We start from the raw sequence: 27,877 nt of genomic DNA, 5'->3' as shown, positions 1-27,877 counted from the left end.
TGGCCTTGTTATTCAAACTGCTCAGTTGAAGGAAATCAGAATGATTCAGAGCACTTTATAGTGCATTTAGATGGGGATCAAATGGAGACGAGATATCACATGTTAGCTGGTGAACTCTTAATGTTTTTCAAGTTAGCCATTCTTTCCTAGTTGCTAGGTTAGTACTAGCCTGGATACCAGTCTGTTTGTGCCATGCTTTTCATGCAAAAGCAGGAGTGGCATGATGGCACAAATGGACTGGTACCCAGGATAGATCAAAACAGTATGTAAAGCAGAAAGATAAAACATGTTTTTTTTAACAAAAACAACATTGAGCGTAAAATGGGGGTCAGGAGGCTTTTTCTCACGAGGGGGAACTCTCCTCTTTTAGTCTTCCAGGACATAGGACACCAACACACCTAGAATTAACCCTGTGTTGTGCTGACTTTGGCATTACTGTATGTACGTGTATGCTGAGTGTGGTGTGTGTGTCTCACGCCTGCCCACTGATTTGGTGTGACACAGTCCCCGTCCCCATCTTCCTGTTCGTGCAGGGCTCAGGGCCAAGTGTCAACGCAGGAAGAAGCTGCACAGCATGCTTTTACATAACTACACTGAACTGAACTGTGAGAAGTGTTTAAACGTGTTAATGCCAGAAAGAGTGATATTGATGTAATGGTATGTAAATATATTGTACATACTGTACGTATACTGCATATGTGTGGGGAAATTACAGTATATAAAACATTTACAAATGAATGCCTATGTAGCCTCACTAGTAGGCTATATATCAAGTTAAAACATTCACCCACATTTAGTTGAAATAATATGAAGATTATATGTGTTGTTACTCATGAGTAACAGTAGAAGATAGAAGCTAGTTATAGTCAGAGCCTTATAGCTGTAGGTATTACAGTAATACAGCTCTGGTTATAACCACCAGGGTACTGTACTAGTGACTTGACCTGTGTGTGTTTGTGTGTTTGTGCGTGTTATTGTTTGTCTCCCTCCCCTGCTCCCTCTCTCTCTCTCTCTCTCTCTCTCTCTCTCTCTCTCTCTCTCTCTCTCTCTCTCTCTCTCTCTCTCTCTCTCTCTCTCTCTCTCTCTCTCTCCCCCTCTCTCTCTCTCTCGCTCTCTCTCTCTCCCCCTCTCTCTCTCCCTCGCTCTCTCTCTCCCTCGCTCTCTCTCCCCCCGTCTCTCTCCCCCGTCTCTCTCTCCCTCGCTCTCTCTCTCTCGCTCTCTCTCTCTCCCCCTCTCTCTCTCTCTCGCTCTCTCTCTCTCTCTCCTCTCTCTCTCTCTCCTCTCTCTCTCCTCTCTCTCTCCCTCGCTCTCTCTCTCGCTCTCTCTCCCCCCCTCTCTCTCTCTCTCTCGCTCTCTCTCTCTCCCCTCTCTCTCTCCCCCCCTCTCTCTCTCTCTCTCTCTCGCTCTCTCTCTCTCCCCCTCTCTCTCCCCCCCTCTCTCTCTCTCTCTCTCTCGCTCTCTCCCCCCCTCTCTCTCTCGCTCTCTCTCTCTCCCCCTCTCTCTCTCCCCCTCTCTCTCTCTCTCTCTCTCTCTCCTCCCCCTCCTCTCTCTCTCTCTCTCTCTCTCTCTCTCTCTCTCTCTCTCTCGCTCTCTCTCTCTCTCGCTCTCTCTCTCTCTCTCTCTCGCTCTCTCTCTCCCCCTCTCTCTCTCGCTCTCTCTCTCTCCGCCTCTCTCTCTCCCTCGCTCTCTCTCTCTCTCTCCTCTCTCTCTCTCTGCCTCCCTCACCCCCTCTCTCTCTGTCTCCCCCTCCAGCCCTGTACTGCAGCACCCCAGACTCGCCTCTGCAGGGGTCCATCAGTAGCCAGACGGGTGGTCACCTCAACAGCCTAGTCCGCTGGGCCTGTGACCGGGGCTACCGTCTCATAGGGAACAGTACGGCCATGTGCAGGAGGAACCCCTACGGATACTTTGACTGGGACTCCACCGTACCTGCCTGCCAAGGTGAGATCTTGGCCCATATTGACAAAGCGTCTCAGACTAGGAGTGCTGATCTAGGATTAGTTTTGCCTTTTAAGATCATAATGAATAAGTTTAGATGGACAGGAGAGACCTGATCCTAGATTCTACATGTTACTATATTACAATTTTCTAGGAATCCTGTTGTATGTACTGAGTGTATCACATGGATTTAAATATCTATAATAATTACTAACATTTATCTACCCCGACTTAGCTTTTTCTACATGAAATGTCAAGCAAATTTAACGCATGAAAAGAGCCAAAATAGCAATACATTTCTCCATCAATCTCTTTAAAATCGTCACCAACTGAAGTTTACTCACGTCAGTCTCAACTCTCATTCTGGAAAAGCTATTTTCAGAAGCTTTTTACCTGTTACAAGCCTGTTATGCAGGTGAATGAGGACCCAAAAGCGACTTTACAGAAACAGAGTTTATTCCAAGTCAAAACAGGAATACTGAAACCCTCTAGTCAGAAGAGGGGAACAACTGAAGATGCGACCACAGACTGCAGGTCGCTTCGGGAAGGCGCAGGCCGTAGCTGATCTAGACACCTGCTCACACGCAGCATCTGAAGAAGGCAAAAAACATGACAGGACGGAACGAGGACAAGAACAGCGAACATCAAACAAGGATCCGACAAGGACAGAAGCGGAAAACAGAGGGAGAAATAGGGACTCTAATCAGAGGGCAAAATAGGGGACAGGTGTGAAAGAGTAAATGAGGTAGTTAGGAGAATGAGGAACAGCTGGGAGCAGGAACGGAACAATAGAGAGAGAGAGCGAGAGAGGGAGAGAGGGAGGGGGAGAGAGAGGGATAGAAAGAGGGAAAGAACCTAATAAGACCAGCAGAGGGAAACGAATAGAAGGGAAGCACAGAGACAAGACATGATAATCAATGACAAAACATGACAAAGCCGGGTTTTAACAGGAAAATCCAGCTTTCTGAAGCGCCACTCAGTGATTTAATATGATTTGATGCATGCCACCTTACTGTCAGGCGCCACAGGCTGGAGTGACACTAACGTGCAGTGACACACATAATATGACTACATAAACTTCAGAAGTATGTCAGAGTACTTCACCCTAAAATGAGACAACCGGGAGTGATTGTTCACCATCATCTAAGAGCACTGGTCCAGGAAATTAGATAATGAGGGTGTTACGATGTTCATATTAGGAAAATCTCAGCAGGACTTTTTGCATCTTGATATGTCCTCATATGGACACCAATGTGGTCTAAATGACAATGTTTTTACACTGACAAGAAGTGCAAATGTCTGATAATGGATCTACTGTATATCAAAATATAGCAATTGTATTTAGTAATTGCTATTGTATGTAAGATTTTTGCGATGTAAGACAATTATCCATTGTGTGCATATTATGCATCGTGACAGATGGTAACCTTCGGGTGCATTCCAAATAGCACCATGTTCCCTGTATACTGCACTACTTTTGACCAACGCCCTATTGCCTTGGTTTAAGAATAGTGCACTATAAAGGCCAAGGAATAGGCTACTATTTGAGAGGCAGCCTACGTCTTATTCCAAACTGATTGGATAGAAAGAAACAGAGAGGAAATATAAGGATGCTAAAATCTTAGATTTAAAAATGATTTCATGTTTTTTGGCTGTAGGATTGAGACTTGCCAGAAAATATAGCAGAGAGAAACAGAATAGTTTCACACTTTTCTGAGCTGAGAACACACACACACGCACACGCACATGCACATGCACACGCACACACACACAGCATATATATAATCCTCTCTTTGTGCTCAGTTTACTCTTGAACTTAATAGTGATATTTAAAATCTCCAGCTTTTCTCACTACAATAGACCTATTGTCATAGCAGGAGGAAACACCCACCACATTCAGAATGACTCCCTACATTTTCCAGGAGTCACTCATTCAGAATGACTCCCTACATGTTCCAGGAGTCACTCATTCAGAATGACTCCCTACATTTTCCAGGAGTCACTCCTTCAGAATGACTCCCAACATTTTCCAGGATTCACTCATTCAGAATGACTCCCTACATTTTCCAGGATTCACTCCTTCAGAATGACTCCCTACATTTTCCAGGAGTCACTCATTCAGAATGACTCCAAACATTTTCCAGGATTCACTCATTCAGAATGACTCCCTACATTTTCCAGGAGTCACTCATTCAGAATGACTCCCTACATTTTCCAGGATTCACTCCTTCAGAATGACTCCCTACATTTTCCAGGAGTCACTCATTCAGAATGACTCCAAACATTTTCCAGGATTCACTCATTCAGAATGACTCCCTACATTTTCCAGGAGTCACTCATTCAGAATGACTCCCTACATTTTCCAGGATTCACTCATTCAGAATGACTCCCTACATTTTCCAGGAGTCACTCCTTTAGAATGACTCCCTACATTTTCCAGGAGTCACTCCTTCAGAATGACTCCCTACATTTTCCAGGAGTCTCTCCTTCAGAATTAACATTAACACTCACACTACAAAGCCAATCTTGATTTGGTCCTGGCAGTCACCGCCCAAAAATCAACCCTGTAGAACAACTAAAATAACTCCTACACACACAATTCCACCTCTGCTTGACGGGGACTTGTGTGAAGAGGTGGAATTATTGTTTGAGTTGTTCTACCTTGGTTTCTATGTTTGCTCACGCCAGTATCTTGGTTTTGGTTTCTTTATCTCGGTCACTGCATGTGTTTTTCTCTCTCTCTCTCTGAGCGAAAGACTATATTCTGTGAGAATCTTTTTGGAAATCAGATGAAATAAGGTAGCTTTTTAAAGATTGAGGGGGCACTACCTTGTCAGTACATCGTCAGTGTGAATTGAGTGAGCAGTGTGTTATTGTGTGGAAGTTGTCTCAATGCGTCAATGCTCATCGCCCTCTGTGTGTTAGAAGAATGAATCAGACTATTTGGCATTATATGGTTTCTGTATGTTAGAGTCAATGTTCCTCACAGTACTGTCTGTCTGTCTGTCTGTCTGTCTGTCTGTCTGTCTGTCTGTCTGTCTGTCTGTCTGTCTGTCTGTCTGTCTGTCTGTCTGTCTGTCTGTCTGTCTGTCTGTCTGTCTGTCTGTCTGTCTGTCTGTCTGTCTGTCTGTCTGTCTGTCTGTCTGTCTGTCTGTCTGTCTGTCTGTCTGTCTGTCTGTCTGTCTGTCTGTCGTGGTACAGTCAGTGGGTCTTTGAGTGAGTAGTGTGAAAGGTCAATAGGTATGAATAGTGTTAATGTCTGTCTTGTCATCAGCAGATCTTTGTGTGTGTTGAAACGGTGTGTGTTGAAACGGTGTGTGTTTATCTCTTTGTTGTTGTGTACTGTTGGTAGGTGTGTATGTGAGATTGAATGTGTTATTTTAGTGCTCTGTATGTGTGAGTTGGAGTTTATCTCTGTGTGTGAGACTGATCTGAGTGTGTAGTGTGTGTATTACACTGATTATGTAGTGAGTATGTAGTGTATCTCTGTGTGTGAGACTGATTTGATTGCGTAACATGATAACCCTGCGTCTCACCCCCTTGGTTTTATAAGCGCTGACGCTCCTCTCTTCCTCTCCTCCTCTCCCCTGGTCCCCCCCACCCCGGCAGCGGTGTCCTGCGGGGTGCCCAAGGCGCCGGTGAACGGAGGAGTGCTGACGGTGGACTACTCGGTGGGCACGCGCGTGACCTACTTCTGCAATGACGGCTACCGCCTGTCCTCCAAAGAGCTGACCAGCGCTGTCTGCCAGCCGGATGGCACCTGGAGCAACCACAACAAGATACCCCGTTGCTCAGGTGGGAGGCTAGTGGGGGAGCATAGTGAGGGTGTGCAGGTACCGTTAGGCTATGTGGCAAGTCCAGCAGCGGAGACAGGTGAAGCAGGCGAAGAGTGTGTGTGTGTGTGTGTGTGTGTGTGTGTGTGTGTGTGTGTGTGTGTGTGTGTGTGTGTGTGTGTGTGTGTGTGTGTGTGTGTGTGTGTGTGTGTGTGTGTGTGTGTGTGTGTGTGTGTGTGTGTGTGTGTGTGTGTGTGTGTGTGTGTGTGTGTGTGTGTGTGTGTGTGTGTGTGTGTGTGTGTGTGCTTTCACCTCACAGCTCCTCAGGAGGGCAATTACATCCCTCTTAAAATCAGTTCCCCCCTCGAAGGCAATCCCTCACTTATTTATGAATGGAGTAGTCAGTATTTTGTTATTGCCCATTAAAATGCCTGTTAAATGTGCCTGGCTGCCTCACAAAGCAGCGTAAATGGAGGTCAACAGATTACAGAGAGAAGAAAACCTTTTAATATTCCATCCTCTTCACCTCAATATCTTAATATCTTCTGACTTTAAATCTGCTAAAATACTCAAGTGTTTTTTGCTTTTATTTATCTGTTAACTATTCTTGTGTGTGCGGGTGCCTGTGTGTGTGCGTGTGTATGTGTTTCTGTGTAACAGTGGTGGTGTGTCCAAGCATCGGCTCCTTCTCTCTGGAGCACGGGAGGTGGAGGATCGTGAATGGCTCCCACTATGAGTACAGGACCAAGATTATCTTCAGCTGTGACCCGGGCTACTACCGCCTAGGCCCCGCCCACATCCAGTGTACGGCCAATGGCATATGGAGTTGGAGGAACGAAAGGCCTCACTGCCAGAGTGAGTATAGGGTGGAGTGTGGAGTGTGGATGTAGGAGTAGCAGGTATGCCTGGAGTGTGGATGTAGAAGTACCAGGTATGCCTGGAGTGTGGTTGTAGGAGTAGCATGTATGCCTGGAGAGTGGATGTAGTAGTAGCAGGTACTGTATGCCTGGAGTGTGGATGTAGGAGTATCAGGTATGACTGGAGTGTGGATGTTGGTGGGAATAATGAATAGACCACATTGATTCTTCTGGTTTAAAAAAAAACACCTCTAACCTCCCTTTACCTTCCCCTCCTCCTCTTCTCTCCACTCCTCCCTTCCTCTCCACTCCTCCTCTCTCCCCTCATTTCCTCCCATCTTGAGGATCCCCCCAAAAATAAAATTACTCCCCTTCGGAGCTTGTGAATTCAAATAGACTTTATCACAAAAGTAACAAAGCCGAGCAGGCCCATGGACCAACTGAACTTTCCAGTCTCAGTACTCTGCTTTTATACAGTTTTACCCTTACATAACATAGTCACTCCACTTCATGTTAATTATTAATACCCTTTAGCCCTGGCCACCCTTATCTTGTTGCCTTGCTTAGTTTCCATTCTTGTATTGGCTCAGACATTAGGGCATAGATTCTATTGGTGCCGTGACATTGCAACGACACAAAAAATAAACAGACATGCACACTCCTACTGCAGGTGTATGTCTGATGGTGCCTATAACTGATTAACTAATGTTCCTGTCCAAAGGTATTCACAAGTTCAGGCCCATATTGTCTATGTCAAATCAAATCAAATCTAATCTAATTTTATTTGTCACATACACATGGTTAGCAGATGTTAGTGCGAGTGTAGCGAAATGCTTATGCTTCTAGTTCCGACATGTATGATTAACCCATGTGCATGTCCAGTAGCTTTCACAAGATCGGATATTGCCCAGACCAGTCAAGTCTGTGTTGGTCTAGCTTGCCTCATCCACATGGATTCTGCTCAGATATGGCCCAGACCAGTCAAGTCTGTGTTGGTCTAGCTTGCCTCATCCACACGGATTCTGCTCAGATATGGCCCAGACCAGTCAAGTCTGTGTTGGTCTAGCTTGCCTCATCCACATGGATTCTGCTCAGATATGGCCCAGACCAGTCAAGTCTGTGTTGGTCTAGCTTTCCACATCCACACGGATTCTGCTCAGATATGGCCCAGACCAGTCAAGTCTGTGTTGGTCTAGCTTTCCACATCCACACGGATTCTGCTCAGATATGGCCCAGACCAGTCAAGTCTGTGTTGGTCTAGCTTGCCTCATCCACATGGATTCTGCTCAGATATGGCCCAGACCAGTCAAGTCTGTGTTGGTCTAGCTTGCCTCATCCACATGGATTCTGCTCAGATATGGCCCAGACCAGTCAAGTCTGTGTTGGTCTAGCTTGCCTCATCCACACGAATTCTGCTCAGATATGGCCCGGATTCTGCTCAGATATGTCTCAGCTGTTTAATGCCATTGGTCTGTCAGCTGGCTGATATCTCCCAGGTGTTTGTTAATGCCATTGGTCTGTCAGCTGGCTGATATCTCCCAGGTGTTTGTTAATGCCATTGGTCTGTCAGCTGGCTGATATCTCCCAGGTGTTTGTTAATGCCATTGGTCTGTCAGTGGCTGATATCTCCCAGGTGTTTGTTAATGCCATTGGTCTGTCAGCTGGCTGATATCTCCCAGGTGTTTGTTAATGCCATTGGTCTGTCAGCTGGCTGATATCTCCCAGGTGTTTGTTAATGCCATTGGTCTGTCAGCTGGCTGATATCTCCCAGGTGTTTGTTAATGCCATTGGTCTGTCAGCTGGCTGATATCTCCCAGGTGTTTGTTAATGCCATTGGTCTGTCAGCTGGCTGATATGTCTCAGCTGTTTAATGCCATTCGTCTGTCAGCTAGCTGATGATGCCTTTGTTATTGTCTGTGCCACAGTCATCTCCTGCGGGGACCTCCCTGGCCCGCCCAATGGGAAGAAGATTGGTACGCAGATGACCTTTGGGGCGACTGCCATCTTCATGTGCGACGCAGGGTTCATGCTGGTTGGCTCGACTGTGAGAGAATGCCTCTCCTCTGGACTGTGGAGCGGACAGGAGACCCGCTGCTTGGGTAAAACGACCAATTAATTCCCAACATTTCTGTTGTCTGTCTGTATTTGTGTGAAACAACCAAGACAACATTCTCCAGACGCTGTATTGCCTGTGAAATGTAGGCTATCTTTTGCCCTAAGAATGTTTTTGTTGGTGTGGAGTTATTTTGGTCTTCACCCTCTAATGAACATGTGTTTATTGTGGTAAATAGCTTGACTGTCTAACTTCTCTGTGTGCTGATGCCAAGTCTGTGGAAGCAGGGAGAAGTCTCTATAAGTCTCTATTTTGTGCTTCTTTATTTTCTCTAGAACACGTCTGTGTACTGCAAATACTGTAGTTCTGTGACATGTGTGATTAAATGAAAATCTCTATCCTGTCTGTCTGTCTGTCTGTCTGTCTGTCTGTCTGTCTGTCTGTCTGTCTGTCTGTCTGTCTGTCTGTCTGTCTGTCTGTCTGTCTGTCTGTCTCTCTGTCTCTCTGTCTCTCTGTCTCTCTGTCTCTCTGTCTCTCTGTCTCTCTGTCTCTCTGTCTCCATCTGTCTCTCTGTCTGTCTCTCTGTCTGTCTGTCTCCAGAACATGACTATTCAGTACAGTACAATACTTCTCTCAACAACACAAACAAAGGACGTTATTGGCATGGGAAACATATGTTAACATTGCCAACGCAAGTGAAGTAGATAAAACAAAAGTTAAATAAACAATAAAAATAAACAGTAAATATTACACTCACAGAGGTTACAAAAGAATAAAGACATTTCAAATGTCACACTATGTCTATATACAGTGTTGTAACGATGTACTAATAGTTCAAGTACAAAGGGAAAATATATTTTAAAATTATGGGTTGTATTTACAATGTTCTTTACTTGTTGCCCTTATCTTGTGACAACAGGTCACAAATCTTGCTGCTGTGATGGCACACTGGTATTTCACCCAGTAGATATGAGTTTATCAAAATGTGGCTTGTTTTTTAATTATTTGTGGATCTGTGCAATCTGAGGGAAATATTTGCTTCTAATATGGTCAAACATTTGGCAGGAGGTTAGGAAGTGCATCTCAATTCCCACCTTCTCTTGAAAGCCAGGTCTGCCTACTGAGACCTTTCTCAATAGCAAGGTTATGCTCACTGAGTCTGTACATAGTCAAAGCTTTCCTTAAGTTTGGGTCAGTCACAGTGGTCAGGTATTCTGCCACTGTGTACTCTCTGTTTAGGGCAAGATAGCATTCTACTGTAGTTTGCTCTGTTTTTTGTTAATTACTTGACACATTGGAAATAAGTATATTTTTGTATGCTTATGATTTGGTTGGGTCTAATTGTGTTGCTGTCCTGGGGCTCTGTGGGGGTCTGTTTGTGTTTGTGACAGAGCTCCAGGACCAGCTTACTTACGGGACTCTTCTCCAGGTTCATCTCTCTGTAGGTGATGGCTTTGTTATGCAAGGTTTGGGAATCGTTTCATTTTAGGTGGTTGTAGAATTGAACTGCTCTTTTCTGGATTTTGATCATTAGCGGGTATCGGCCTAATTCTGCTCTGCATGCATTATTTGGTGTTTTATATGGTACACAGGGGATATGTTTGCAGAATTCTGCATGCAGAGTTTCAATCTGGTGTTTGTCCCATTTTGTGAATTCTTGATTGGTGAGTGGACCCCAGACCTCACAACCATAAAGGGCAATGGGTTCTATAACTGATTCAAGTATTTTTAGCCAGATCCTAATGGGTATGTTGAATTTTATGTCTCAGATTATTCACAGCTTTGTGGAAGTTACCTGTGGTGCTGATGTTTAGGCCGAGGTTTAGGCCGAGGTATGTATCATTTTTTGTGTGCTCTAGGGCAACAGTGTCAATGTGGAATTTGTATTTGTGGTCCTGGCAACTGGACCTTTTTTGGAACACCATTATTTTTGTATTACTGAGATTTACTGTCAGGGCCCAGGTCTGACAGAATATGTGCAGAAGATCTACTGTAGGTGCTGCTGTAGGCCCTCCTTGGTTGGTGATAGGAGCACCAGATCATCAACAAACAATAGACATTTGACTTCAGATTCTAGTAGGGTGAGGCCGGGTGCTGCAGTTGCATCCCTGTGGAAATACATTTTGTTTATATATATATGTTGAAGAGGGTGAGGCTTAAGTTGCATCCCTCTGGAAATACATTTTGTTTATATATATATATGTTGAAGAGGGTGAGGCTTAGGTTGCATCCCTCTGGAAATACATTTTGTTTATATATATATATATATATATATATATATATATATATATATATATATATATATATATATATATATATGTGTTGAAGAGGGTGAGGCTTAAGTTGCATCCCTGTGGAAATACATTTTGTTTATATATATATATGTTGAAGAGGGTGAGGCTTAAGTTGCATTCCTGTAGAAATACATTTTGTTTTTTATCTCTCTCTGAGAGTAGTTTTTCCTCTATCTAGCTGCTATGTGTCTATTTCAGTGAAAACACCATCTCTCTCTACCCCCTTCTACGTCTCCCCCTCTCCCTTTTCCTCTCTCTTAACTTTTTCCCTTTGTGTTTCTCTCCAGCGGGCCACTGTGGTATTCCAGAGACCATAGTGAACGGTCAGGTGATTGGGGAGAACTTTGGCTACAGGGAGACGGTGGTGTACCAGTGCATCCCAGGCTTCCGCCTGATCGGCTCCTCGGTGCGGATCTGCCTGCAGGACCACAACTGGTCTGGACAGCTGCCTTCCTGCGTGTGTGAGTGTCCTTCTCTCGCTCTCTGTTTCTCTCTCTGTGTTTTTCTCTTTATCTCTCTGTCTCTTTATGTCTATTTGTTTCCCTGTATGTATTTCACACTTTATATCTCTCTCCATCTCTCAAGTTCTCTCACTTTTGTCACACACCAACCTCCTCTCAAGTGCTTTGAGGAACTGCCTCAGAATATCTCCAGTCTCAGTACCCATCCCACCTTCCAATACTTTTTCAAATCAGTTTTCCAATTAAGTCTTATACGTAGTTGATTACTGAAGTCTGGATCACTTTTGTGTGGTTAATGAGTTGACGAATAATACTGTTTTAGAGTGGTAAGAGAGTTGAAGTTGAGTGTGGACCTGAGCCACTACACTGACGATTGGAGTGCCCTTTCTGAGAGCTCCCTCAGGTCGCAAAGATCCCTGACATTTAAAGCATTCTCATCGTTCTCTGGACTCAGACAGAAGGACACTTCTCTGTCTTCCCAGGCATTTTTAATTAAAGGTCCAATGAGGCTGTTTTCATCTCAATATCAAATCATTTCTGGGTAACAATTAAGTACCTTACTGTGATTGTTTTAAATTAAAATGGTCAAAAATAAACCAAAAATAGCTCATTAGCAAAGAACAATTTCTCAAACAAGAATTGTTTTAGGACTGTCTGGGAATGATCTGAGTGGGGAGGGGAAACTGAAAACTGTCTGTTATTGTCAGAGAGATTTTAAACTATCTTTCTTATTGGTCTATTAACTAATTTACCACCTGGTGATTTATTTAACATTGATTTAACCAGGAAAAGCCCATTGAGACCCAGAGTCTCTTTTTCAAGGTAGACCTGGCCAAGAAGGCAGCAACAATCAATACATGACATAATTAAAACATACAACAATACAATACAACATGATCCAGCCTAAAAAAAAGCATATGTTACATTCATTCAGTGGCACTAACATATCTAGATGAAGCATGGATTGTAGAGTATTCCATGCGTCTGGTGCACAAGAAGAGAAGGGAGTCTTGCCTAATACTGTGAATGCCCTGGGTACTTTAAGTAGCAACCACCTAACAGACCGGGTATGGTAACTGCTGGTGGTGAAGGAGACCAGACTATAGAGGTAAAGAGGGAGTTGACCCAAAAGGGCTTTGTAGATGAACACGTACAAATGTATCTTTCTGCGCATATAAAGTGAGGTCCAACCTACCATTTGGTACAATGTGCAATGGTGGGTGAGTGACTTGGCATTTGTAATAAAGCTCAAGGATGCATGATAAACAGAGCCCAGTCTCTGTAGGACGGAGGAGGCTGTGTGCATATACAACAAGTCACCATAATCAATTACAGGGAGAAAAGTTGCCTGAACAAGCTTCTTTCTAGCCATAAGCGGGAAGCAAGCCTTATTACGAAAATAAAACCCAAAAACCCATTTAGAGTTCCATGGTCAACCTGATTATGCCTCTCACCTATGACTCTCATCAGCAAAGACAGTTATTTATTTTGTTGTGTTTTATAGCTAATCAACACCGAATTATGTAGATTTCATAGAAGATATTTGTCATATAGGGTTGGTGGATGAACCGCATGTCATAGTTACAGTATATACACCAATAGATTAAACCATATAGTTTTTTTTAAGTATTATTTAAAAAAAAAAAAATTTTTTTACTTTTAACTCTTTTTCTCCCCAATTTCATGATATCGAATTGGTAGTTACAGTCTTGCCCCATCGCTGCAATTCCTCTACGGACTCGGGAGAGGCGAAGGTAGAGACCCATGCATCCTCTGAAACACGACCCTGCCACACTGCTTGCTTAACCCTGAAGCCAGCCGCACCAATGTGTCGGAGGAAACACCGTCCAACTGGCGACCTAGGTCAGGTTGCAGGCGCCCGGCCCCCCACAAGGAGTTGGGAAAATGAAATCCCAGCCTGCCAAACCTTCCCCTAACCAAGACGGCGCTGGGCTAATTGTGTGCCGCCTCATGGGTCTCCCGGTCATGGCCGGCTGTGACACAACCTGGGAGATTTAAAAACAATATGTTTCTATATTCTGTTATCAAGCCATGTTGTCAAAAACAATATGTTTCCTATAGGCTGTAAGCAAACCGTGTATGGTCCGATAACATTGGCTCTCTCTCTCTCTTGCTCTCTCCGGCAGTAACCGTGGTGATGATGAACAGTGTTTTTATGAAGACAATATGCTGCGTAAAGCTAGCAGCACTTTAAACAGAAATAGCTACTGGAGACAAGAGTGTCAGGGCCATTTTCCTACTGAAATGGTAGTGGCCTTACCTCCTCAACTGGCTATCACAAAGACTAGGCCTCTGGCTCACTGATGAACCATGCATCTAGGCCAACACGTCTTCATGGAAAATATGATAATATTAATTCCCTTGGGTGGGTTGTGTGTGTGTGTGTGTGTGTGTGTGTGTGTGTGTGTGTGTGTGTGTGTGTGTGTGTGTGTGTGTGTGTGTGTGTGTGTGTGTGTGTGTGTGTGTGTGTGTGTGTGTGTGTGTGTGTGTGTGTGTGTGTGTGTGTGTGTGTGTGTGTGTGTGTGTGTGTGTGTGTGTGTGTGTGTGTGTGTGCGCTTAATAAGCATGCACATAATATCTGTAGATGTGAGGTTGAGCTCAGTTATTTTAACGTGCAATGATGAGGTTTTACATTCCGGTTGTAGACGGTGCTCAAATGAAGGGGAAATTGCTTCTGTGCAAAGAGAAACAAATTAAATTTCTAATTATGCAAATGTACTGCGGTTGTTTTCCGCGAGAGAGTGGTGAGAAGGAGACAGAAGTGAGGAATCACTTTTTACAGACACTGAGACCTCCTCAGGTTATCCCTCATAGGCGTTGTGGTCCATGGGCTAGCCCATCTTTAGCCCATTGGGCTGGTCTGAATTTATTTTATTTTTTTGCGAAGAATGATCATTATTTGGCTAATAATTTAATGCGTTAGAAATGCCGGGCCGACATCTGGTCCCTGTCAGTCCTTGAGAGAATCTTCTAGACCTCAGTGCAGACAGAGACAGATGTGGATCTCACCTTATTTTGCTGCTGCTTACATTTGAACGTCTATGACATACACGAGACAGAGACGTTATAGCCTACTTATCGTGTGATGCCTACAACGTTAAAACAGTGAAAATATTAACGCATAAACATTTATTTTCACTGACAAATCACATCAATACAATACAAGTACAACATCGTTAATCCGGGTTCATAAAAAAATATGTGTTGTCTGCAGTAGGGTAGAGAAGGCATGTCTGGGGGGGAATGAAGCTTAGTAGTTAACTGTACAAGGCAGGGCTGTGAGTTCAAACTGAGGTGACTGTACTTTGCCAGGCTGGCTGACAGAGGAAAGACCGGAATGGATTACTGTTCTCTCTGTCCCCAAAATAGTGGAGAGAAGGTGGAATTAATCTGCAGTGTCTACTAACTGCCTGTGTGCTCCTACACACATCAAAACATGCCTTGAGTAAGCACAGTGGGGCTGGGGGTTTTCACGATGTCACACACAGATTGACACACAGACGGCACACAGTGCTGTTACACACACACTTTCACTATCAGCAGCTTACTAGGGCACACATACTTGGAGTTAGGGCCTTCACACTCCAACACTCACACACTCACTTCCAGACCAACACGCGATCACTCACCCATAGACTCAGCCGGGTAACACACTGACTTCTAGACCAACACGCGATCACTCACCCATAGACTCAGTCGGGTAACACACTGACTTCCAGACCAACACGCGATCACTCACCCATAGACTCAGTCGGGTAACACACTGACTTCCAGACCAACACGCGATCCCATAGACTCAGCCGGGTATCATACTGACTTCCAGACCAACGCGTGATCACTCACCCATAGATTCAGCCGGGAAACACACTGACTTCCAGACCAACAGACGATCGCTCACCCATAGACTCAGCCCACTCTCTCTCTCTCTCTTTCTCTCTCTCTCTCTCTCTCTCTCTTCTCTCTCTCTCTCTCTCTCTCTCTCTCTCTCTCTCTCTCTCTCTCTCTCTCTCTCTCTCTCTCTCTCTCTCTCTTTCTCTCTCTTTCTCTCTCTCTCTTTCTCTCTCTCTAAATTTCAATTTAAGGGCCTTATTGGCACGGGAAACATATGTCAACATGGCTAAAGCAAGTGAAGTAGATAATAAACAAAAGTGAAATAAACAATCAAAGTTAAAAGTAAACATTACACTCACAAAAGTTCCAAAAGAATAAAGACATTTCAAATGTCATATTATGTCTATAAACAGTGTTGTAAAGTTGTGAAAATAGTTAAAGTACAAAATGGAAAATAAATAAACATAAGTATGGGTTGTATTTACAATGGTGTTTGTTCTTCACAGGTTGTCCTTATCATGTGGCAACAGGTCGCAAATCTTGCTACTGTGATGGCACACTGTGGTATTTCACCCAGTAGATATGGGAGTTTATCAAAATTTGGTTTGTTTTTGTATTCTTTGTGGATCTGTGTAATCTCAGGGAAATATGTGTCTCCAAAATGGTCATACATTTGGAAGGTGGTTAGAAAGTGCAGCTCATGCCTCCTGACTGGTGCAGTGGTCTAAGGCACTGCATTGCAGTGCTAGCTGTGCCACTAGAGATCCTGGTTCGAGTCCAGACTCTGTTGCAGCCAGCCGCGACCAGGATATCCATGGGGTGGAGCACAATTGGCCCAGCGTCGTCCGGGTTAAGGGAGGGTTTGGCCTGCAGGGATGATTTTGTCCCATCGCGCACTAGCGACTCCTGTGGCAACCCAGGCACAATGCACACTGACACGGTCTCCAGGTGTACAGTGTTTCCTCTGACACATTGGTGCGGCTGGCTTCCGTATTAAGAGGGTGTTGTGTCAAGAAGCAGTGCGGCATGGCAGGGTTGTGTTTCGGAGGACACACAGCTCTCGACCTTCGCCTCTCCCGAGTCCTTATGGGAGTTGCAGCGATGGGATAAGACTGCAACTACCAATTGGATACCACGAATTTGGGGAGAAAAAGTAAGTGCAGCTCAGTTTCCAACCACTATTTGTAGGCAGTGTGCACATAGTCTGTCTTCTCTTGAGAGTCAGGTCTGACTACGGCGGCCTTTCTCAATAGCAAGGCTATGTTTACTGAGTCTGTACATAGTCTAAGCTTTCCTTAAGTCAGTCACAGTGGTCAGGTATTCTTCTGTTTAAGGCCAAATAACATTCTAGTTTGTTCAGTTTTTTTGTCATTTTGTTTCAATGTGTCAAGTAATTATTTTTTGTTTTTTCATGATTTGGTTGGGTCTAATTGTGTTGCTGCTCTGTGGGGCATGTTGTGTTTGTGAACAGAGCTCCAGGACCAGCTTGCTTAGGGGACTCTTCTCCAGGTTCATCTCTCTGTAGGTGACGGCTTTGTTATAGAAGGTTTGGGAACTGCTCTTTTCTGGATTCTGATAATTAGCGGGTATCGGCCTAATTCTGCTTTGCATGCATTATTTGGTATTTTACGATGGACGCGGGGGATATGTTTGCAGAATTCCGCATGCAGAGTCTCAATCTGGTGTTTGTCCCATTTTGTGAATTCTTGATTGGTGAGCGGAACCCAGACCTCACAACCATAAAGGACAATGGGTTCTAAAACTGATTCAAGTATTTTTAGCCAAATCCTAATTGGTATGTTGAATTTTATGTTCCTTTTGATGGCATATAATGCCCTTCTTGCCTTGTCTCTCAGCTCATTCACAGCTGTGTGGAAGTTACCTGTGGCGCTGATGTTGAGGCCGAGGTATGTATAGTTTTTGAGTGCTTTAGGGCAACAGTGTCTAGATGGAATTTGTATTTGTGGTCCTGGCGACTGGATCTTTTTTGGAACACCATTATTTTGGTATTACTGAGATTTACTGTCAGGGCCCAGGTCTGACAGAATCTGTGCAGAAGATCTACTGTAGGTGCTGCTGTTGGCCCTCCTCGGTTGGTGACAGAAGCACCAGATCATCAGCAAACAATAGACATTTGATTTCAGATTCTAATACAGTGGTTCTTAACCTTGTTGGAGGTACTGAACCCCACCAGTTTCATATGCGCATTCACCGAACCCTTCTTAATTGTAAAAATAAAATTATTTTTTCAAATTCAAAACATAGGTATATATTTGACTGGTGCACAAAATGAACCGTGCATCAACATCACTGTGTTCAAAGAACAAAATCATCAAAACATGATTTTCACACAAAAACAAAAACATAATAATGAATATTTACTGCAAATCAGTGTGACTTCTGCTGTTGCCTTTCAGAGACCAGTTCAGAAATGCGCGGCTTCACCTTGGCAAGTGCCACTCTCATATCATTTTCACAACAAAGTCTGTTCCTTTTCTTCGTTTTTATGTCCAGCATCCTCAAAGGATTGCTCTCAAAGATATGTTGTAACAAACGGTATGAAAATCTCCAGAGCTTTCTTAGCAATAACGGTACGTTACCATTTGTTGACACCAAAACGTTGAAAGCGTTGTTGTTCTGAAATGTTGCTGTTGAACCTGGCTCTGCTGAATTTCAATGATTTCATCGAGGTATTCATCATTGACATCTGTTGTCTCAACACTAAACGTAAACAGCTGTCTCACCCATGCTGGATATGACTCTCTTGTAGGGAAGCATCCGTCGAGAGACTTTGCAAGCTCATCTAAGTGCGTGGCAATTGCTTGCTTCAGTTCCGTGAGTACAGAAATGTCTCCGATTCCAGGTACATCTTCGATCTTACTTACACAGTCGTCCAGCAGGGGAAAGTTCTCTGTTCGTCGTTTCCATAACGGTAGCTTTTTTTGAAAAGCCTTTAGGTTTTCCTCCGCTTCGATGATGTTGACTCCACCGCCCTGGATCTTTTGATTGAGATAATTGAGAGCTGCGCAGATATCAGCCATGTACGGTAAAATGAGAATGAACTCAGAATTTTGAAGCAATCTACATGACAATGTTGGTGCTCTTGCAAAAACAGGGCTAATTCCACACGCACAGCGTGTCCCGAGATAACCACCGAACGTTAGAATGGTACAGAAGTACCTCGAATTCAGAGCCCATTTCTTTACACAGCTCACTAAAGATGCGATGCCGCAGAGCACTAGTTCGCACATAGTTCACGCATTCCACTACAATTTTCAATACTTCTGCCAGTTTTGGAGGCAAGGTTTTGTTGCCAACGCATGCCTGTGCAGAATACAATGCGTAACAATGATGTATCGGGCTTTCACTAGCGCACCAAAACCAGACTTTCTTCCCAGCATGACTGGAGCTCCGTCCGAACAAACTGCAGAAACCATATCCCACGAAAGATTGTTGTCTTTGAAGAAGTCATCCACAAGTTTCTTCACATCGGCTGCCTTAGTTGTTGTTGTAAGAGGCTTACAAAATAAAAAATCTTCCTTTATCACGTCGTCTTTTACATAGCGCACGAATATAGCAAGCTGGCTTAGATTGGAAACGTCTGTGGTCTCATCGAATTTTGCCGGGCTTGAAATCAGATATGCAACTACTTGAGCCAAGATGTCTTTGCTCATGTCCTCTATTCTGTCGCTGATGATGTCATTTGTAAGAGGAATTTGGGATAACTTAACTTCAGCCTCTTTTCCCAGCATGATATTCGCCATCTTCAACACAGCTGGTTTTATGAGTGTTTCACCAATGGTGTGTGGTTTGCCCTGCTTTGAGATCAGGTAAGCAACTTCGTACGATGCTGTGAGGATCGGTTTGTTGATGAGTACAAATCCGAGAACAGGCAGAGTAGCCTTTTCATCGAATCTGTCTCTCTTCACCTTGAATTCAGCGAGCGTTGTGTTCTTGTATTTTCCATCTCCATGTAGCTTAAGGAAGTGTTCTCTTAGTTTTGCCGGTGCTAGACTAGAATTGCTCAACTTGGCATTGCAAATCATGCAGTTAGGGCACTGACTCCCATCATGTTCCGTTATACATGTGAATCCATATTGTACATATTCGTCCGACCATTTTCTTTTTTTGCTCGACATAGTAAGTATGAAGGGATTAAAATATTAAGAAAGAAATCACAAGACGTACCATCACAAGTCGACTACTGAGCACACCAAATTCCCTGCAGCACAGATAGGCCAAGCGATGTAGCGTGATCACCTGCAGCCAATGATGGCCAAGCGGGGAGTGTCATCACGAATCATATGAATCGGATGTGTGTCTTGACCTCCGCCGAACCCCTGAGACTGACTCACCGAACCCCTGGGGTTCGATCGAACTCAGGTTAAGAACCACTGTTCTAATAGGATGAGGCCGGGTGCTGCAGACTGTTCTAGTGTCCTCGCCAATTCGTTGATATGTCATAAGGTGAATGCACCAATTTGTAAGTCGCTCTGGATAAGAGCGTTTGCTAAATGACTTAAATGTAATGAAATGTAATACAGTTGAAGTCGGAAGTTTACATACACCTTAGCCAAATACATTTAAACTCAGTTTTCACAATTCCTGACATTTAATCTTTGTAAAAATTCCCTTGCCACAATTTTGGAAGTATGCTTGGGGTCATTGTCCATTTGGAAGACCCATTTACGACCAAGCTTTAACTTCCTGACTTGATGTCTTGAGATGTTGCTTCAATATATCTACATAATTTTCCTACCTCATGAAGCAATCTATTTTGTGAAGTGCACCTGTCCCTCCTGCAGCAAAGCACCCCCACAACATGATGCTGCCATCCCCATGCTTCACGGTTGGGATGATGTTATTCTGCTTGCAAGCCTCCACCTTTGTCCTCCAAACATAACGGTGGTCATTATGGCCAAACAGTTATATTTTTGTTTTATCAGACAAGAGGACATTTCACCAAAAAGTATTATCTTTGTTCCCATGTGCAGTTGTAAACTGTAATCTGGCTTTTTTTATGCGGTTTTGGAGCAGTGGCTTCTTCCTTGCTGATTGGCCTTTCAGGTTATGTAGATATCGGACTCGTTTTACTGTGGATATAGATACTTTTGTACCTGTTTCCTCCAGCATCTTCACAAGGTTCTTTGCTGTTGTTCTGGGATTGATTTGCACCTTTCGCACCAAAGTACGTTCATCTCTAGGAGACAGAACACGTCTCCTTCCTGAGTGGTATGACGGCTGCGTCGTCCCATGGTGTTTATACTTGTGTACTATTGTTTGTACAGATGCACGTGGCACTTTCATGCGTTTGGAAATTGCTTCCAAGGATGAACCAGACTTCTGCATCCCTGTCTCACCCCATGACCCTGTGTAAAGAAATATGTATTTTTTGCCAATTTTATCCACACACTTGTTGTTTGTGTACAATGATTTTATAACGTCTCTCTCTATCCCTCTATCCCTCTGCCTCTCTCTCTCTCTCTCTCTCTCTCTCTCTCTCTCTCTCTCTCTCTCCCTCTATCCCTCTATCCCTCTGCTCTCTCTCTCTCTCTCTCTCTCTCTCTCTCTCTCTCTCTCTCTCTCTCTCTCTCTCTCTCTCCCTCTATCCCTCTATCCCTCTGCCTCTCTCTCTCTCTCTCTCTCTCTCTCTCTCTCTCTCTCTATCCCTCTCCCTCTCTCTCTCTCTCTCTCTCTCTCTCTCTCTCTCTCTCTCTCTCTCTCTCTCTCTATCCCTCTATCCCTCTATCCCTCTATCCCTCTGCCTCTCTCTCTCTCTCTCTCTCTCGCTCTCTCTCGCTCTCTCTCTCTCTCTCTCTCTCTCTCTCTCTCTCTCTCTCTCTCTCTCTCTCTCTCTCTCTCTCTCTCTCTCTCTCTCTCTCTCTCTCTCTCTCTCTCTATCCCTCTATCCCTCTATCCCTCTGCTCTCTCTCTCTCTCTCTCTCTCTCTCTCTCTCTCTCTCTCTCTCTCTCTCTCTCTCTCTCACTCTCTCTCTCTATATCCCTCTATCCCTCTATCCCTCTGCCTCTCTCTCTCTCTCTGTCCCTCTGTGTATCTCTGTCCCTTCCTCTTGTCTCTCTCTCTGGCTCAGTCTCTGGTCTATTATCTAATTTCATAAGTCCCAGTTTCCAACTCACTGATGAAGTCCCACAGTCAGGCCCCTCTTACAGTATCCCACATAGGCTAATGGCCCATAGCCCCATTCAAAGGCCCATAACCACTAGTTTCTCCCCTTCCAGGACGCATGCCTCCAAGACAGGCAGAGAAAGGCCTCCCGATGCCTCCCAGAGCTATAGAGAGGATCACCATGAGCACTCTGCCATCACTTCTGCATCGCTCGACAAATGCCTGCAATTGAGCACAACTAATGTGGTTTGGGCCATCGGCATGAAAATGGCCGCCATCCATTGGATTAGCCATTCAGATGAGCTGCCAGACGGCCAATGAGTTTAGACCAGAGGGATCTGATGGGGAATGACACTATTTAGGGAAATGGTCCAGGATGGGGCAATAAAACAGCTCTTTGCCATTTGTCCTCCTGAATATAAGTTCCAGAGGTGACTGAGACCAAGTCGCTCTGGATAAGAGCGTCTGCTAAATGACTTAAATGTAAATGTAAATGTAAATAGAATGAGACACTCAAAATGTTCACCAGTGTACCCATGATGGCGTCATTGACTTGAATGGGAAGGCCTGTTCTATTCATTCTAGTTCTGTGATTGAGACATCCTGGCAGAACACATGATAGTCTAGCCCCTAGCCTATTGATAACCGAGCCACACAGCTCTATTGCAGATCTTATTGGAAGCCTACTGTTTTGCCCAGTCTATTGCACAGTAAGTGAATGTGAGCTGAGGCTGCGTTCAAGCTCCACTGGTTTCTTTTTGGGTTCAATTCCCTGTTCAAGGTCTGACTATGCTATTTCTATGGTCTCAAACTCAATATGTGTATTTTTGCAGTGAACAAATGAGCACCCAGTGGATTATTACCTGGTGGATTATAAATCAAAAGTGACCTTACCTGTTATCCATTACATATAGGTTCATATGTAATGTCAATGTTACCCTTTTATACAGTACATTAGATACAGTAAGAATCACTATGTAATGTCAATGTTACCCTTTTATACAGTACATTAGATACAGTAAGAATCACTATGTAATGTCAATGTTACCCTTTTATACAGTACATTAGATACAGTAAGAATCACTATGTAATGTCAATGTTACCCTTTTATACAGTACATTAGATACAGTAAGAATCACTATGTAATGTCAATGTTACCCTTTTATACAGTACATTAGATACACTAAGAATCACTATGTAATGTCAATGTTACCCTTTTATACAGTACATTAGATACAGTAAGAATCACTATGTAATGTCAATGTTACCCTTTATACAGTACATTAGATACAGTAAGAATCACTATGTAATGTCAATGTTACCCTTTTATACAGTACATTAGATACAGTAAGAATCACTATGTAATGTCAATGTTACCCTTTTATACAGTACATTAGATACAGTAGGAATCACTATGTAATGTCAATGTTACCCTTTTATACAGTACATTAGATACAGTAGGAATCAATATGTAATGTCAATGTTACCCTTTTACACAGTACATTCGATACAGTAGGAATCACTATGTAATGTCAATGTTACCCTTTTATACAGTACATTAGATACAGTAAGAATCACTATGTAATGTCAATGTTACCCTTTTATACAGTACATTAGATACAGTAGGAATCACTATGTAATGTCAATGTTACCCTTTTATACAGTACATTAGATACAGTAGGAATCACTATGTAATGTCAATGTTACCCTTTTATACAGTACATTAAATACAGTAGGAATCAATATGGAATTTCAATTTCAATGTAATTTCTCTCTCTTTCTCTGTCTCTCTCTCTCGCTCTGTTTTTCTCTATCTTACTCTCCCTCTACCCCCACTCCTTCTCTCTCTCCTTCTTTCAATTCAATTCAATGTAAGGGCTTCATTGGCATGGGAACCATATGTTTACATTGCCAAGCAAATAAAATAGATAATAAACAAAAGTGAAATAAACAATAAAAAATGTTTGACAGTAAACATTACACTCACAAAAGTTCCAAAAGAATAAAGACATTTCAAATGTCATATTATGTGCAAATACAAGTACAAAGGGGATAATGAATACAATTGAAGTCGGAGGTTTACATACACCTTAGCCAAATACATTTAAACTCAGTTTTCCACAATTCCTGACCTTTAATCCTAGTAAAAATTCCCTGTTTTAGGTCAGTTTTTTAGGTCATAACCACTTTATTTTAAGAATGTGAAATGTCAGTATAATAGAAGAGAGAATTATTTTATCACATTCCCAGTGGGTCAGAAGTTTACATACACTCAATTCGTATTTGGTACCATTGCCTTTAAATTGTTTAACTTGTGACGAACGTTTCGGGTAGCCTTCCACAAGCTTGTCACAATAAATTGGGTGAATTTTGGCCCATTACTCCTGACAGAGCTGGTGTAACTGAGTCATTTTTGTAGGCCTTCTTGCTCACACATGCTTAATCAGTTTTGCCCACAAATTTTCTATAGGATTGAGGTCAGGGCTTTGTGATGGCCACTCCAATACCTTGACTTTGTTGTCCTTAAGCCATTTTGCCACAACTTTGGAAGTGTGCTTGGGGTCATTGTCCATTTGGAAGACCCATTTGCGACCAAGCTTTAACTTCCTAACTGATGTCTTGAGATGTTGCTTCAATATATCCACATTGTTTTCCTACCCCATGAAGCCATCTATTTGGTGAAGTGCACCAGTCCCTCCTGCAGCAAAGCACATCATGATGCTGCCACCCCAATGCTTCACTGTTGGGATGGTGTTCTTTGGCTTGCAAACCTCCCCCTTTTCCTCCAAACATAACGATGGTCATTATGACCAAACAGTTCTATTTTTGTTTCGTCAGACCAGAGGACATTTCTCCTAAAAGTACGATCTTTGTCCCCATGTGCAGTTGTAAACCATAGTCTGGCTTTTTTATGGGGGTTTTGGAGCAGTGGCTTCTTCCTTGCTGAGCTGCCTTTCAGGTTATGTCGATATAGGACATGTTTTACTGTGGATATAGATACTTTTCTACCTGTTTCCTCCAGCATCTTCACAAGGTCCTTTGTTGTTGTTCTGGAATTGATTTGCCCTTTTTACACCAAAGTACGTTCCTCTCTAGGAGACAGAACGCGTCTCCTTCCTGAGCGTTATGACGGCTGCGTCGTCCCATGGCGTTTATACTTGCGTACTATTGTTTGTACAGATGAACGTGGTACCTTCAGGCATTTTGGAAATTGCTCCCAAGGATGAACCAGACTTATGGAGGTCTACAATTTTTTCCTGAGGTCTTGGATGATTTATTTTGGTTTCCCCATGATGTCAAGCAAAGAGGCACTGAGTTTCAAGGTAGGCCTTGACATTTCAGCCACAGGTACACCTTCAATTGACAGAATGATGTCAATTAGCCTATCAGAAGCTTCTACAGCCGTGACATCATTTTCTGTATTTTTCCAAGCTGTTTAAAGGCACATTCAACTTAGTGTATGTAAACTTCTGACCTACTGGAATTGTGATACTATTTATTATAAGTGAAATAATCTGTCTGTCAACAATTGTTGGAAAAATTACTTGTGTCATGCACAAAGTAGATGTCCTAACTGACTTGCCAAAACTATAGTTTGTTAACAAGAAATTTGTGGAGTGGTTGAAAAATGATTTTTAATGACTCCAACCTAAGAGTATGTAAACTTCCGACTTCAACTGTAAACATCAATATGGGTTGTATTTACAATGGTGTTTGATCTTCCCTTTTCTCGTGGCAACAGAACCTCCTCTCTCTATCTCTCTATCTGTCCCCCCTCTCTTGCCCTCTCTTTCCAGGGCTTATTGAAAATAATCTTTTCATTTCTCTCTCTCTCCCTCTCCCCCCAGCTATCAGCTGTGGACACCCGGGCAGCCCTATCTACGGGCGGACCATTGGTAACGGCTTCAATCTGAACGACGTGGTGAGCTTCTCCTGCAACATGGGCTACGTGATGGAGGGGCCCTCAAGGGCCCAGTGCCAGGCCACACGCCAATGGAGTCAGCCACCACCAACGTGTAAAGGTGTGGAAAAAAGTTAAGTCTTCTATTCACACGGAGTATGCGTGCTCGATCCGCCTGACCACTTCAGTGCACTCGCTGTAAGATGGGGAAGAAGGAGGAGTCTTGGTTTGTAGTGGGCTTGTAACCAATCAGGTACCAGCACCACAGCAGGACAACGGTCTCTATGTAGGGTGAATGGTTGCTCTGTGTGAATTGCGGTTGTGGTGAATTAGGGTCATAGCCAACACGGCCTCTTGAACATCAGTAGATATGATTGTGGTGGTATCACTGACCTCTATAGGGTGTACCAATGGTTGTGTTAACCCCAAGCATGACACTGTGATTTTGCGACCTTGTGTTTGATGTCTTATTAATGTATAATATAATATTCAGAATATGTTGAAGGGGTGTGAGGTGATTATCTGAAAACCATCTGATGGAGCTTATCGTAGTTCCATTATATAGGAGTCTTCCCCTGAGGAAACCAGAGGCTAAGTCCAGGGTCAGACCGCTATTTGACAAGCCCTGAAGTAACTAGAGGCGAAGTCCAGGGTCAGACTGCTATTTGACAAGCGCTGAAGTAACCAGAGGCTGAGTCCAGGGTCAGACTGCTATTTGACAAGCCCTGAAGTAACCAGAGGCTGAGTCCAGGGTCAGACTGCTATTTGACAAGCCCTGAAGTAACTAGAGGCTGAGTCTAGGGTCAGACTGCTATTTGACAAGCCCTGAAGTAACCAGAGGCTGAGTCCAGGGTCAGACAGCTATTTGACAAGCCCTGAAGTAACTAGAGGCTAAGTCCAGGGTCAGACTTCTATTTGACAAGCCCTGAAGTAACCAGAGGCTGAGTCCAGGGTCAGACTGCTATTTGACAAGCGCTGAAGTAACCAGAGGCTGAGTCCAGGGTCAGACTGCTATTGGACAAGCCCTGAGGAAACCAGAAGCTATGTCCAAGGTCAGAATGCTATTGGACAAGCCCTGCATATCGAACAAACTAGAACCAATTACATTGTATCTGATTGGACTATTTTGGCAAGAGGAAATATAACGCCCACATTGTGTTGGCCTTTGTTCATACCAGTAAATCTATCTTGCAGGTTCTCAAAATTCGTAATAAGCCATTGTGCTATGTACTTGCTTGAGATGTGCACATTTATCTATTTTCTATATATTTTTTATTAATATTCCTTTTTATCATGCATTAAGATTATGCATTAATATCAATGGAAGATTGGCGTGAAAATTATGTTTCATGTTAGGAGTTGGCCCTATATGAGTGACTTTAGAAGGTCAAGCGTGTCCTAAGTGTTGGAATGAGTTGATCCCTTCCATGTTTCTGCCAAATAACACATGCCTGTCTTTTTCCCCCTCTGTCTCTTCCTCTTCAGTGGTCAACTGCTCCGATCCTGGGATCCCAGCCAACTCCATCAGGCAGAGTAAGATAGAACATGGGAACTTCACCTTTGGAACCGTGGTGTTCTATGACTGCAGCCCGGGATTCTACCTATTCGGTTCACCTGTTCTTACCTGTCAGCCCACAGGACAGTGGGACAAGCCTCTACCGGAGTGCATCGGTGAGTCTGGTGTCACTGTTTTTGTCACGTCTACCCCTACTCCACCTCGCTGGGGTTCGACGTCGCCAGTTTATTCATTATTACGCACACCTGCCACCATCGTTACACGCACCTGCACCTCATTCTTACTCACCTGGACTTCCTCACCTTCCTGATGACCTTCTATATCTGTCACTCGCTTTGGTTCTTTCCCTAGGCGTTATTGTTTCTGTTCCTGTGTTTTATGTCTGTACGCTACCCGTGTTTCTTGTTTTGTTCCATGTTCCACTATTTATTAAATTCACTCCCTGTACTTGCTTCCCGAATCTTAGCGTACATGTTACAGAGTAACGCCTCTCCAAGGGGAAGCAACAGGGATCTTTTTTTTTACTGGTGACGTCGGGTCCAAGTGCCACTGCCTCAGCTGGCTCGTCAAGCTTCCATACCTCTGCCGGCTCGTCAGGCTTCCATGCCTCGGCCGGCTCGACAGGTTCCCACGCCTCGGCCGGCTCTATGGGTTTCCGCCCCTCGGCCGGCTCGACAGGTTCCCACGCCTCGGCCGGCTCTATGGGTTTCCGCCCCTCGCCCGGCTCTATGGGTTTCCCGAGCCTCGGCCGGCTCTATGGGTTTCCGCCCCTCGTCCGGCTCTATTGGTTCCCAAGCCTCGGCTGGCCCGACAGGTTCCCGCGCCTCGGCTGGCCCGACAGGTTCCCGCACCTCGGCTGGCCCTACGGGTTCCCGAGCCTCGGCCGGCTCTACGGGTTCCCGTGCCTCGGCCGGCTCTACGGGTTCCCGAGCCTCGGCCGGCTCTACGGGTTCCCGAGCCTCGGCCGGCTCTACGGGTTCCCGAGCCTCGGCCGGCTCTACGGGTTCCCGAGCCTCGGCCGGCTCTACGGGTTCCCGCGCCTCGGCCGGCCCGACAGGTTCCCGTGCCTCGGCCGGCCCGACAGGTTCCCGAGCCTCGGCCAGCT

The 27,877-nt window shown here is 44.2% G+C and overlaps 1 protein-coding gene across 1 annotated transcript in view; it reads left to right on the top strand.

Annotated features, from left to right (window-relative positions):
- LOC124043287 (CUB and sushi domain-containing protein 3-like) overlaps nt 1-27,877 on the top strand; it is a 720,075-nt gene that overhangs the window by 617,084 nt on the left and 75,114 nt on the right. The window contains exons 49-55 of the mRNA XM_046361728.1: nt 1,753-1,941; nt 5,548-5,733; nt 6,372-6,566; nt 8,494-8,667; nt 11,203-11,376; nt 25,204-25,377; nt 26,742-26,927. Of these exons, the coding sequence (XP_046217684.1) occupies nt 1,753-1,941; nt 5,548-5,733; nt 6,372-6,566; nt 8,494-8,667; nt 11,203-11,376; nt 25,204-25,377; nt 26,742-26,927 (1,278 nt within the window). The remainder of the gene's footprint in view (nt 1-1,752; nt 1,942-5,547; nt 5,734-6,371; nt 6,567-8,493; nt 8,668-11,202; nt 11,377-25,203; nt 25,378-26,741; nt 26,928-27,877) is intronic.

Source organism: Oncorhynchus gorbuscha, linkage group LG09 (assembly GCF_021184085.1).
Source record: "Oncorhynchus gorbuscha isolate QuinsamMale2020 ecotype Even-year linkage group LG09, OgorEven_v1.0, whole genome shotgun sequence".
Lineage (NCBI taxonomy): Eukaryota > Metazoa > Chordata > Actinopteri > Salmoniformes > Salmonidae > Oncorhynchus > Oncorhynchus gorbuscha.
The sequence above is the reverse complement of the archived record's forward strand: the minus strand, read 5'-3'. Positions and strand labels throughout refer to the sequence as shown.